General features: G+C 41.6%; 1 protein-coding gene across 9 annotated transcripts in view; it reads left to right on the forward strand.

The window, feature by feature from the left end:
- Positions 1–14171, forward strand: part of CDC42BPA (CDC42 binding protein kinase alpha) — a 180973-nt gene that overhangs the window by 161110 nt on the left and 5692 nt on the right. For 5 of the 9 annotated variants that reach the window (XM_088161084.1, XM_088161085.1, XM_088161086.1 and 2 more), the window contains 4 exons: positions 695–818; positions 2149–2266; positions 12973–13090; positions 13806–13963. In XM_088161084.1, coding sequence (XP_088017210.1) covers positions 695–818; positions 2149–2266; positions 12973–13090; positions 13806–13963 — 518 coding nt within the window. The other 4 variants (XM_088161092.1, XM_088161087.1, XM_088161090.1 and 1 more) reach the window with 4 other exon arrangements.

A 14171-nucleotide genomic window follows, 5' to 3' on the forward strand; every position in this document is an offset into this window, starting at 1 on the left:
TTAGAGTTGATCTTAAGGAAAGAAGAGATTTGAGTTCCATACAAAAACTGTTTTGTCAGTGAGCAGTAGCTTATGAAGTGTCACTTTAGTCTCCATGTATAGAAAACAAGACAGCAGTTGCAACATTCATTCAACGTCACACAGCTGTTGTGTGATTATCACTGTTTTCATGTCTTTAGTAAAGTTCTCTTGGCCAGATGTACACACATGGAAAAAAATCTTCCCTTTTCCCACAGTTGGATCAAAGTACATCAGTGTTCAAACATTTTGAGAGCAATATTCTCTTTGGAGCAGGGAATGAATGAAAGAGAATCTTCCATTCAGTTTCCAGACAGCTGGCAGAACATGACTCTTCTAGTGATTTTCAATGAGAACTGCCAAGGGAATTTTGAAACAAGACTAAGATTCCCTTCGTGCCCACCAAAATGTTTATTTCAAGGAATGCATCAGAGGTGTTTTGAGAACACAGGTGTGGCAGCTCATGTGTGAAGAAGGGCTAAGTCTGTTGCTACATAACAGAGTAGTAGATAGTGGCCAAGGAAACCCATAAACCAAAGAATGTTTGTTCAGGTTTGGTGGGAAAGAGGTAGTGTCCAACACTAGCAGAGCAGAGGTAGAAAGAGTGTTGAAACTCAAATTCCATGAATACCTAAGGAAATGTCCCACTGCATGCCCATCTTTGTGCTGGTTTCAGAGGGGGATGAGCTGGTGGTGCCCGAGACATCAGACAACAGCCGGAAGCAGATGGTTCGGAACATCAACAACAAGCGCCGCTACTCCTTCCGTGTGCCCGAGGAGGAGAGGATGCAGCAGAGGAGGTCTGTATTCCACCTGTACTTGTCTTCTGTCCATGCCTGTAGGCCCTGATGGACACTGACTGACGCCAGGGTCGTGCTTCATGTGTGGCTTTCTGGAATGTCCATTCAAGTGTTCCTGTCTCTTCTCTATCCTGTTAATCCTCTGTGTTAACTTGTGTTGATACCGGTTTGGATATGGATATGGATATGGATATGGATATGGATATGCACTGGATGCACCATTAGTTCAGATGAATTATGTGAAACAGCTGTAATTTGGAATGCATGCCTCCACATACTGTATGCAGGTGCATAGGTGTGCACATACACTATGTATATATAAAATTCTCCAATAAACACTTTGCAAAAGGAGATTACTTTGCTAACTATGCATATGGATTAATTTCTCTCAGACTCTGGTTCCGCTTTTCTTTCTGAAGGATATCCTCCTCTCAGCAGTATTCCAGGACATCTGTTTCTTTGATTTATAGATTTAATTACATAAAGTTTCTATAAATCTCACAAAACTCACCACTTCGGGGGGCATAGGACTTCAGGGTGTATTTCTGTTGGGAGTATTTAGCAGGTTACAAATACTTTCCTAAATGGCAACAAAAACAGGTCACAGAGGATGTTATTGACCTTTTGCTGTCACTCACTAGAAGTGACCTGCTGCTGTGCTAAGCCACACTCCAAGAATTGAGTATTTCGCTCTTCTAATTTCCAACATCTTGCACCATTGGTTGGCTCCCAGTTTGTCTTTCTTTTTGGCTCTACGGAAAGTAACAGCTGTATGCAGTGGAGAAAAAAAATCCATTTCTTGTTCTTGCCTTTTCTGAGTTGATTGACATTTGGTCTCTTTAAAATTTTATTTATTCTGAATTCTGAAATGCATCCTTGCCATTTTGAAGAGCTTTTAATTCTGACCACAGACTGAGAAAGGTACTGCAGTATTATTTTAATTCTATTTTCATATTTTATACTTCATTTTCATCTCCACTTTGTAATGTAAGTTTGACTTTTACTCATCTTACAGAGCTTTTTATCAGCTCATTCTGTGAATGTTAAGAACTACTGGGCACGGGCTGTTAGGCTGCAAACAGCATTCTTTTATCCTGGTCCCTTGCCCTCTCTTCAAGCTGGAACCTTCTCCACACCAGTACTGACAGCAGGGGTTTATCATAGTTAACATGGTTAAATAGAGTCACAGACTCATGGAATTGTTTAGGTTGGAAAAGACTGGTTAATTTTAATTTTGAAATAGCTGATAATCAAAGCTGTACGTGTTTTATAAATGCCCATCCTCAGCTAATTATTAGGAAATACCTAAACAAAGTATCTTCTCTTCCAGGGAGATGCTACGTGATCCAGAAATGAGAAATAAGTTAATTTCTAACCCAACTAATTTTAACCACATAGCACATATGGGTCCAGGAGATGGCATACAGATTCTCAAAGACCTCCCAATGGTAAGTACAAAAGGATATGTGAGAGTGACCGACTGCTGCCGAGGCTGAAAATAAGTGAGAGAAAAACAAGTGCAATTTCAATGTGTAATCAGTGATGTATTTCCTATCAGGAACAGTGTCATGAGGGGAATGGAGCTAAAAATGCTCTGCTATATGTAATAAAATTTAAGCAAGGAGCATGATAGGCTTTTAGTAGAGGAGGAGTGCCTAATGCCTCTGGAGAATTTTAAGACAGGTTGGCCTTGCAGTGTTGATGATAATTTTTATGACCCATATGAAGGGGCAAAATTTAAATTATATGGGCCTGTGCTCTTTTTTGGTATGGAAAGAGAAATTCCATTCTCTGTGAACTGTATTTCAATTCCCTTTTTCTTCTCCCATCTTTAGCACCAATTTAGCCTATTTCTTCACAGCCTGTTTTCCTGTAGCAATTCAATAATGTGTGCTGCTCAAATTTCTTTCCATGCCAAACATGCTATCTCTCCTTTTATCTCCAAATTAAATAGTCTCAGTGAAACAGAACTTCTTGCAGAACTTTAAACTAACCTTTTAAGTTTAAAAATGGAGAAAGAAAATGTGTAATAGCACATGTTCATTTCCATAAAACCTCCTGTAGGAAATAATCACTTGGAAGTTACTGAAATCTGTGATAAGCTAAAGACTAATTAATACTTGGCTCACAAGGAAGTACCATACTGCTTGCTTCAAGCTACCTTGAGCATCTTTTGTGTGTTTATGTGTTCTGTATTGTTTTCTAAGCACATCTGCAGTGATACAGAAGATGCTAATTAGCACTGTAAGAAAGATGAGATGTGATAAAAACAGATGCAATTTGTTCCAGCATAGAGCTCAGGCATTAGCACAGAACAGCTGTCTAAAATGATCATCGTTACTACTTAGAGTTTGTGCAGAAAGCAGGAAGTAGATGCTCAAATTGGGATTTTCTGATGCTGAAAAATGAAAAGGGAACAAAAATAAGACTGACAAAGAAAGTGCAACACGCAGTTGCACTAGTTTAGGAGCTCAGGAACCTAGTCTCTGGTCTATGGATACTCATTTTACCTCACTTTTGAAGCAAATTGTATTTTATGTTGCACTTGACTGTAAAGTCTGCAGCTTGATTTATTTTAAAGCTCGTATTAGACACAGTCTGAGAAGCCTCTCAATAACAAATATATTTGGTGTAATGAGAAAAAACAGTACTGTATGTATTTTTATAAATGATAACAATTTTTATAAATGAACACATAATGAAGGAACTGTTTCTAAGAAGGACATGACAAATCTAAGAGATGTTGGCAGGTATGTTTTTCTCTTACATGGATACAAGATTGCATATGTCTAATGTTAGAGAACGATCATTTGCTTCAGGACAGGATGTACATTAGAGCCTTTCTTAATTTCTCCATTTCTGGTAAGTTCTTCAAAATATTTGTGGCACTTCTTAAGCAGGGAAAATAATCTGCTGCCTCTACAGACAGAGCAAAAGTCATCCTGTGTCACACCATCAGTAGTTGAAAGTTCATGGCAATCAAAAGCTGCAAGGATTCTTAATCAAGCCCCACATCTGACAAGTGTAAAACAAAGAATGATTCTATCCATAGAAGGGGTTTTTTTTTACATAATTTCTTCAACAGTGTCATCTCTCAATGGCTTTCAGCTTTGAATCCATTCTAATTGCACTTGCCTTGTATTAGCTCACAGGTCCTGTTTCAAGTTAGGACTGGTACTGTGCTATTACCAATCAATATGATGCTTTGAAAAAATTAATGAGTCACTTTCCACACTTAAGAGTGATGAGAAGAATTAGAAAATGTGTACAATTGTTGATTCCTGCACTTGTTCCACTGCTGCAGCTTCTTTTTTAAAAGTTATTATTAAAACCTCCTTTTTGCAAGTAAGTATCAATCTTAATGCTGGGATATATCACTGCAAGACAAAGCAAATTTGTTGTGTATTTTTCCATCAGTTCCTTGCAATGTCATGTTGTATTTGTATTCCTGACTTAATTGGTACAGAATTGCATCGAGCATGGGACTTGAAAGCGTGTGAATTTGAAAATGTAAATTGAAATTAGGAAATAAATGTTCTGTCAAGAGCTACTTCAGTCGAGGCAGCTTTTTCTTTTCCAGCAGCTTCCTGCAAGGTATTTGCCTGGACTGAGTTCTCATTTAATCCATTCCAGACTAAGAACTTTGTTTCTCAGGCACAAAAATAGAAGAAAAGGAGTTGTGTGGGTATTTGAGGTTATATATAGAGTTTAACGTTTTATTGGAAAGAAATTTAAAATCAGAAGAGGGCATGGAAACAGAGGATGTTTCCTGGAAGAATCAGTACACAAGATAAGGAATAATCATCCAATGCTGTGTACAGTTCATCTGTATGGTGGTTCATTTTCCAGTACATGGAATTATTTCACCAGTTTCATACCTTATTCCCAAAAGTTGAAAAGCTGGGAGATTTCTGTGCTGCTAAGTGTGTGTCCTGGTTTTGCAGCTGGAACATCACCTTTGTATTTTTTAATAGATTGACGTGGTTCAGAAGAGGAAGTATTTATTTTTAACAAACTTTGGGAAAGATTGCAGCACTTTATTTTGGGAATGCCTGTTCTTGTTTGTGGAAGTGAATGGTAAAATACATTTTTGGGACTGAGGCTGGGGGTAGCAAGCAGTGTATAGTCTTCTCAAGTTCTCTTCCTCCAGCTATTTTAGGTGGTAGAACTTCTGTTTTTATGGGATACTGGAATGCAGAAAGTGCGTGAAAGAGTGGAGTGGGGATTTTCATTTGCAGTTTCTTCTGGTTTTTTTGAGCACCTTCCAATTGGGCTGGATATACCAATAGAAATTTTTCACCCAGCATGAGCTTTGACTGAAGTCAGTATAGTGCTGTATGGCCAAAAAGGTCCTTAGGTATAAATAGGTTTTAATAGAAAATAGATGTTTTAATCTCTGTGTTGAATGAGATTGTCACAAGCTAAATAGCCAATTCAGCCCAGCTTTTATCCAGCACACGTGGGTGAACTTTATAAAGCAAATGACAGTTTTGTATATCTGTATGTATATTTATTCCTTGTATATATTTATAAACTGATATACACATATTCACTTCATAGATGCAGTGGGAATGAGAAAAAAACTAATCTCTTCAACCCCACTGCCTTTTTTAGGGAAAATGCCAGGAACTGAGAGAAGCAGAGTTAGAATTGGTAGTGCTGGCCCTTGATGGGTGGGCTGGGCTGTGTCTGTGGACAGGAGGGGACCTGCACTTGTGCTGCCCTAAGCCTGGCCTGGTAGTGCAGAGCCTTCCCTCTCTCTGCCCACCACTGTTTAAATGATGTCTTTTAAAAAACTGGCTATAGGGAGTTCAATTTGTGTTGTAACTGGGATAAAGGGAGTGTTTTAAACTCTTTTGCACTATTTGATGTATTGTGTACAACATATCTACCTGTTTGTTTGGCCTTGCTGGTGCAGCCACACGAGTGGGAAAGATGCTTTCTCTATGTGTTGTTTTCCAGTGTTTTCCTTTTTTCTTGGTATGCACCAGACATTCTGGTGTGTTTGTGGGAAGTTGCAGTCTATTGGCCTAGTCCCACATTGTTCTCTCCATGAACACACACCCTTGACTTCAGTAGAGCCCTGGTGTTTGGGCAGAACCATGCCCAAGGCTCAGAGAGAGATCAGATTTAGGAGCTTGCAGGCAACTGTAAATTTGCATCCTTCTTTTCTTCGTGGTGAGCACTCACGGTCTGGCTTTGGCACACAAGTTTGTGAGCTGCAACACAACAGAAACCAGAAGCTGTTGTTTCCTATTAGCAGAGCAGTAATCAGTACATATTTGTGTTTTATTGCTGTGCATCTGGGTCATTGTCTTGTTCTGTGCAATTTAGAATCGTTCCTGTTAGTGTATCCCCAAACTTATTTGTTTACATGTTTTTCTTCCCTAGCAGCCTGTCACCAATTAACCTGGCCGTACAGTCTGGCCTCCCTTCTGCCCTCTTGTCCCTTGAAGCCACTTTATCGTGGATGCTCCTTTGTAGTGAAGATCTGAAATCTGGAACTGCACTTACTGCAGCACAGACCACCTCTCTGTGTACATCAGATGTACAGGATTGATTTTGCTTTCATATTCTGCATGCCTAAGTATTTTTATATACAAAAGCTGGTCTTGACTGCCATTATATTTGAACATTATGCTTCAGTTTGACCTCATTATACATGAGCCATTCTACTTCCATTCTAGATGATGTGTGAAGCTTTGCTTGTTTCAATTGAGAAACTTTTAGAGTAAATGAATATTTATCTATATTTGGTATTCTTTAAAGAAAATGGGAACCCCATGCATGCATCTAATGGTGGAGTCTATGGAGAAAGTTCCATGGAGTATCATTTTTAAAATGTTGCCATATCGTGGCTTTCTCACATTCATGAATGCTGGCTAAATATTTTCATGATCTGCAGCTGGCCTACCCTCTGCTTTTTAGCTTGTGGTTTTAGACACTGCCATATCTCCCTTATTGGCTTTTAGGAATGTTGCTGGCTTTGCTGCCAGTTCTCTGTTGTGAGCAGAGACCTCAGCAAAGTCTGCTGCCCTGGACCATTTTGGAATGGTGGCTTCTCATACTGATATTTAGATGCTGCTAAAGTTACTAAGAACAATTTAATGTATATTATGTCTTATATGCCATAATGTGGTAATTGATGTTTTGGTTAACAGGCAAAGCCTCATAATAACCTTGTGTTTAAAAAAAAAAAAAAAAAAAAAGTTGGATTTTACCAGCTGAAATGAAGAGAACAGTAACAATAATGTTTGATATAATATGTATTGGGATGTGACTTAATGTTCTTCCAGACTTAAATACTTTCCACATACAAAAAGTAGTGCCTTAGGTTTAGTGGAGGGGTAAACTATATTTTTACCATATTTTATATTTTAATTCCTAACATTTCTAATGTTACTCAGAAATACCTGTTTTAAGGAGATGAAATCAGTTAGATGAGGGGAAGAGGAACTTAGAAGTTAGAAAGGAGAAAAGGTGTTCTGATTTGCTGGTGTCCATAGGAAACCAGCCCACACTGCAGGCCGACTGAGCATGTACAGATGGCACAGGAAGGCAAACCAAGCCTTGAAAATCTCTTCCATTAAATCTGGATTTAAATGACTTGAAATTATACGAGCACTTGTGTCAGCACATTCCGTAGAGATGAATTAGAAACTGTTCCTGTTTAATTTGCAGGGTTATTTCTCCCCTCTCCTTCTTTACATCACACTTTGGGAGCATGCTGCTCAGCTGACCTATTTAAAATATTTGAGTTTCCCGATGCTTTCACTGTTTTTGTGCTGAGGAAGGGCCTCATCCTCTGCAGTGCAGGGGTGGCAGTGCCAGGTCCCCTCAGCACTGTCGGGTTTGAGCCAGTGTGGAGCAGGACAAGGGCCATGGTCACCTGTCTGCAGAGAGAGAGAGACTTGTCCCGGTGGTCTGACACTAACCCCTTCACCTTCCCACACAGCCTGTGTCCCCCACCCTGTCAAAACCCTGTTCCCTCCTGTTGGAAATACTGTGTTTGTTGTACGGGTGATAATTTTAATGGAATCACTAAAATGCATGAATAACAGAAGGAAATCTCTTAACGATCTCTAACTGCTGTGTATGCTCATCTTTTCTTCTCCCCACACCACCTCACCTGTGTTCACCTTCCTTTGTTTGTGTTATATCTATTTTAGATTGTAAGCTCCTCAAGGCAGGGAATTGATGCTTCTCAACTGTCTGTAAAGCACCTTTTACAACTGTGGTGCTCTTTGAAATATCAAAAAATAATAAATATTAGAATCGATTCCCAATGAGTTAAAAGTTTTATTTGTTTCTAATGTTTTAGCAACAGCAAGGGCAGCAGGCCCATCAGACTGTGTTAGGAAGGTGCTCAGAGGACTGGGGGTGGCAGTGTCAGACCCTGTGTGCTGACAGCCAGCAGGGTTTGCTGTCTGCTGTCCCTGCTCTGTGTTTCACTGCTCTTGTGGAACTGCTGGTGCCCGTGTGACCTGTACAACCATCCTTCATTGCTTTCTCTCTCTGTTGTCTTTGATAGCAGCGTTCCCCTTATCAATTCCCTCATCATCACTCCCGTCTGATCTCCTCTCCGAGCAACTTTGAGCACATCTACCACATGACTGTTAATTCAGCTGAAAAATTCCTCTCTTATGATTCCATAAACCCTGCATTTTCCCCGTCTCCACGCTCTGTCCTCGGTACTCCAGACTTTGTCACTCTGAGGGTATGAACGGCTGAGTCAGGTGTTCACTCTACTAACACTGTGTGGTTTTCCTTTTGCCTGGCTATTAACGTGGGAGAAAACCCCTTGTAAGCTGTTCCTTCACCCCTCCCGTTCCGTTTGTCCCAAACAATTTACTTTCTGCTGTCAGCTGGGGTCTTCCCACTGCTCTGACACGCCAAGAAACAGACACTTCGTGGCCTCAGAAAAAAAAGAAAAGTTTGGCCTGAACCTTTTGCTATGAGAATAATATTTTTAATCACCAGGAAGGATTTTGGAGTTTTGAATGATAAGTTCTCTGTTCCACAGTGTTCATCCTCCAGCAGTCAGAGTGCTGTGTACCAGGTTGAATTAGGAAGAGGTTCTGGATCTGTCTGTGTTGGACCAAGCTTTCAAGCTGTTTGTTTATGATGAATTCATGTGGAATGTGAGAATTTGTGCACAGTACTGTACAGGGATGGAGAGAGACAGACACAGGTAGTGCCTCAAGCACTTTGTAGGTTAAAGTAAAAAAATGAAATTAGAACATGTAGAAACAGAATAGAAATTAAAGTTATGGCAACTTGCTGATGTAGATCCTCTTAACCATGGTATTTTAGGCAGAGGCTGAGGTAGGATGCTGTTCTGTAGGCATCTTTCCAGTTGCAATGTAAATTGGAGGGATAAAAGTGGTCTTGCCTTTTTTCCTTGGATTGTGCATCCAGGTCTGCCTACCTGGGAGTTGCTGTGTCCTGTAGAAATACAAACCAAAGTGAAGCAGGCATAAAGGTACCTGCAGTGCATCACAGCTATGTACCATGCTGGAGCCTGCAGCTCTGCCTGGGACAGATAAATCAGGAATAACCTGTAGGTAGATGTGTGTGATGCTGTTATTTGCTCAGGGTTTGTGTGAGTCCAGGCCATGCCCATTGCTGTCATGGGAACATTGCTCTTGGTTTCTGGCAAACCTTCACTGCCAGGCTGCTTCGAGTGCCTCTGGGCTGCTGTGCTGGAGCCCTGTCACTGGGAAGGTTTTGGAAACATACCTGCATCCAACTCTAGGGAGAATTTAAAAATGCAGGAGAAAAAGAAATCTCCTCTATATGGCTCCAAAACCAATTTACACAGCTGAGCTTTGACTGGTTACATGCATGGCTATGTGTCACTGCTGTGAGGTCCCAGTTGTCATAGCCATTAATACACAAGAGGAATGCTCTGTTGAAATGCAAAAAAACAAAACAAAACAAAAAAAACTGTTAAGTTGAATTGAGAGCTGTTTCTCTCCTAGAGGGTCATTATAGGGTCACTGAAGCTGTATTTCAGTTCTGGTTTTTAACAGGGTTATTTCAATCCAACTGTACTATAAAATTGTCTGTGTTTAATATGCAGCGATGTATCACCGGACTGTGACCCTCCCTCTACCTTCCCTTTCTCATGTGAGTAGTCTGCCTGGGATCAGTGAGGAATGACCCCTGGTGCTTCAGGACAATAACTCTCAATATTTTCTTTAGGAGTATCCTTCATCCTAATGTTGCAGCCTCCTAGCATAAATTGGAGGGAAAAAAAGTGAAGTGGGCAACCTGAAATGTGAAGATCCTGCCCTATTAGCTCCTTAGAGCACTAGAGGTTTAGTCTTGTGTGAGGAAAAGTGTTTGTCTGCTTTGTGCCTTGAGGGTAGAGGTGCTGGAAGCTGTATGGAAAGCCAGGCTGTGAGTTTGGTTTCGTGTCAGTCCATCTTCCCTTTATATTTGGAGGTTTTAGTGTAAGAAGGGTGTGCCATGGTCCCAGGTAGGATCAGATACTGGAACCAGGACAGGAATCTATAGAGGAGTTAAAAAATTACCTGTTAAAGTAGGATTTTAGAGTCTGTCATATTACTTCATGGAAGAGTTGAAAGCTAGTTTTATAGTGTGATGAACAGAGCACTACTTTAAAACAAAAACAAACCCCAAAACAAGAACAAGCAGCACAATGGACAGAGGAACAGAGGCAGAGCACTTCCTGTGGGTGCTCTACCTGTCCAGTCAGACCTTGTCCCTCATCCCACTGTTGGAGAAGGTGCCCAGGGAGCAACTGGAGCAGGAGCAGAGGCTCTGGAATGGGATGCACCCCAATAATCTGGGCCCCTCACCCTATTTCACAGTGATTCACTTGGCTCAGCAGCAGCTTCTCTGCTGCTGCTTTTGCCCCCACTTCTTTCATCTTTCTCCATTTGATCCAGCAGTGGGGATGAATTTTCCTGCTAGGATTTGAATTGTTGCTCGAAATGAGGGGTTTTTGTCTCTCTTAAGTAAAGCAAGCTCAGGTTTCCTTTTGTTTTCTGTGTTTTTAACCTGCTGCATTGTGCTGCTTTGTAACTACCGCTAATAACTGCCGTTTATTTTCCTTTGAATTCCCTTCCTGCATCGTGTGCACACCACTTCCAGGAGGTTTGATCCAAAATGCCAGCAGCCCTGGCATGTGCTTATTTTATTTTTGGAACAAAGAACGATGAAAGATTTGCTTTGTGGAGACTTTCTACGAGGAATTACATGGACGCTGCGAACTGAGCTCACAAAAAATAATCATCTTTAGAGCACACTGTTAAAAGAAATTAGTCTTCTTTTGTGCACCCACCCATTCCCTCCTTCTCCTGATGCCTGTATGTTGTCTGCTCAGTCAGTGTGAAGGAGGTTAATCACCCTATCATTAAACATAATTGTTCTCTTTGCAAAATGAACCACCGTAGGTTTATAGCAGCCTTGCACCCCTAGTGTACTAACCCCAGTGCGCACGTGGTGCTGCACTTGGCTTTCCTTTCTTCCTCAAAACACAGCAGTAACTCATCCCTCAGCCCCTCAGTTCCTTTGTGCATCATCAGGGGAGTGAGCCTCCGTGGTCTAGGTACTAATTTCATTTGCTGGTGTTTGTGAGAGATCTGGGAAGAGATGAGCGATTTTAGTTCTTATTTGCTGCACATGAAAAATCAGCCATTTCTGGCACCCTGGGAGGATGAAAAGCCAGTGGTTGACTGTAAGATCAAAGGGGCCTGTCAGAGCAATGATTCCAAGGATCATTGTAATATATTGGATTTGGCAGCAGGTTGGTAAAATTTATCTGATGAAGTCTGACCTGTATAAAATCTGCTCCTTACAAAACCTCAATGTAATTACCCATTTTAAAATACAAATAGACACATTGGTAGTACCAAGGTTCTCTGAGAATATCCTTGTGGGGGTGGAATCTTTGTTCTGGTCTGAAATTTTCGTAACACCCTAGTTTAAAGAAGCACTGCAATTGCAACTATTGTTTTATATATGGCTACTTCATCTCCGTGTGAGGATGAGGAAGTAATTACATATAAATAGGAAGAAATGAACAGTTATTGCAGAGGGGGGAGACTGTAAAGGATAAAGGAAGTAATTCCTAGAGATACCTGCAGTTCTTTGACATTGTGCATCTATGAAGGTTCCCTGAACCTAATTCCAGTTAATGGCATTGACTTAATAGTGCAAACCACACTCTGTTGATGAGCAGGACGAGGTCTCTTATTTAGCCAGAACTGAAATGACACACATGGGCAAGTCCCCCTGGGCTAGGAAGCCAGCTCATACACAGAGAGAGGGGCTAAATAATCTGAGAAGTCTTCTCCCCTAAGGACAGCTGTAGGTTAACAGAAGCAGAAATAAAATCTCCCAAACTCATTTCAAAGTACTCTTTCACCTTATTTTAAAGACAATTTGCTTGAGGAGCTGCCATATCCAAGTAGGGAAAATGTGGTTTATCTCCTCAGTAAAGGACCACTTCAGTCCAGTAGCTGATTAATTTAGAAAAGTCACACTCAGGATTCAAAACAGGAGCAATAATCAAAATACATAGAAAAACAGTAGCGTGTGCTCTGGTCCTTCTCTTTGTGCAGGCTGGAAAGAGGAGGCTGCTTCTCACTTTGGCTTATCTAGTGTAGATTTGGAGGGATGCTGTTAACACCTTAGGAATTTCATAAGTGATTGCTATATAAATTGATCCACTATCTATTCATAACTCTGCAAAGCATTAGGGTTTAACCTGGATATTGTATCAATTTATACAATTATGGCACAAACGATGGCATCAAAGAGAAATTGTAATGAGATCCTTGGAAGCTTGAAAGAAGGTGTTATGCAGTGTAACTTGAATATATCTACAACAGCTTAATTAGGCTTGCAAACCATCCTTTCAGGGAAATTCTGGAATTATTCCATGTATTCTTTCAGTTGCCTGCATATGTCCATGTAATTCAGCACTTCACTGCCGCGTTGCGTGTGCTGCCAGTCTCTGCACTAAACTGCAGAATATTATTTTGCAATTTTTGCTGACTTGCTGCCCAGATACTCAGCTCTGGTAAGGTCGGGGGATTAACGTGTTTTGGGGCCTTTCAACACAGAATTGCAAAGTCAGGCCAGCAGTGGATAAGTGAACCTGTGGTGTGTGTGTGCATTTCAGAACCTTCGGCCCCAGGAGAGCCGGACAGTGTTCAGCGGCTCCGTCAGCATCCCGTCGATCACGAAATCCCGCACGGAGCCAGGGCGATCCATGAGCGCCAGCAGCGGGCTAGCAGCACGTAAGCAAACAGAGCTCTGTTGCTTTGGGGGCTGGGCACAGGTTCCAGGGAAAAGGCTTCCTGCAGTTGCCTCTGTCCATGCTGGATAAGGATTTTGCAAAGTGATGACTGACTGCGTAGCTGCTGAGGGCCAGCAGAGTATTTTATCTTGCTTTCAAAGGAGCATGTGAATAAGCAGGTAGTGCTTTTGAGAGCCCCACATTTGTAATTTGTCAATTTTTTTTGATTGATCTTAGAATTCAAATTACATTCTTAGCCCTGGGGCTGCTTTTCTCCTGCTCAAGTGTTTTAAATCAGTGGCAAGTTGTTCACAAGCTCCATGGTTATTAATTTTGTTGCTGAGCTGTGTGTAGCTCTTGATGCCTCTCTTGCCACTAGTGCAAAGATAAAGCAGTAGAGAACTGGCTGCTGGAATAAAAGAGTGGCACTGTATTGAAAGAGGCCACTGGAATTAGGCAGCCACCACGGCTGTTTCTACAACTGCCACCTTTGTTGGGAACACAGTGAAAAAAGTAAAGTGTTCTTACCCTGGCATGCCAAGGGAAGGACTGGACAATCCACAGGAACTACAGGAGACAAGATAAAAGCCCACAGAGCCTGCAAGCCATGAGCTTGGGACCTCGGGACACGCTGCAGGAAAGCCAGAGAACCAGCTGAGCAAGTTGCTAGCGTGCTGAGCGGGGTGTGTAACACAGTTTGAACTCCTCTGCTGTAGGGTCGTCGGCACAGAACGGCAGCGCTTTGCGGAGGGAATTCTCGGGAGGCAGCTACGGAGCAAAGCGCCAGCCCATGGCATCGCCCTCCGACGGGTCCCTGTCCTCTGGGGGCCTGGACCAAGGCAGCGATGCACCCACAAGGGACTACGAGCGAGAGGTGAGTGACAGCAGCAGCAGCAGGACACACCTCAAGGGTGTCCATAAAGATGAGGCAGTTCAATCCTGTCATGGGGTTTGGCTACAAGTTCAGGAGTCGCTGACAATGGAGAGATGGATTTCCGGTATTTCAAGCTACAAAAGACTTTGGTCAAAGTGTCAACTCTGGTCCTGGTATTTAAGATGCAGAAAAAGCTCTCTGCAGTTCT

The sequence above is a fragment of the Sturnus vulgaris genome, chromosome 3 (genome assembly GCF_052056855.1).
Source record: "Sturnus vulgaris isolate bStuVul1 chromosome 3, bStuVul1.hap1, whole genome shotgun sequence".
NCBI lineage: Eukaryota > Metazoa > Chordata > Aves > Passeriformes > Sturnidae > Sturnus > Sturnus vulgaris.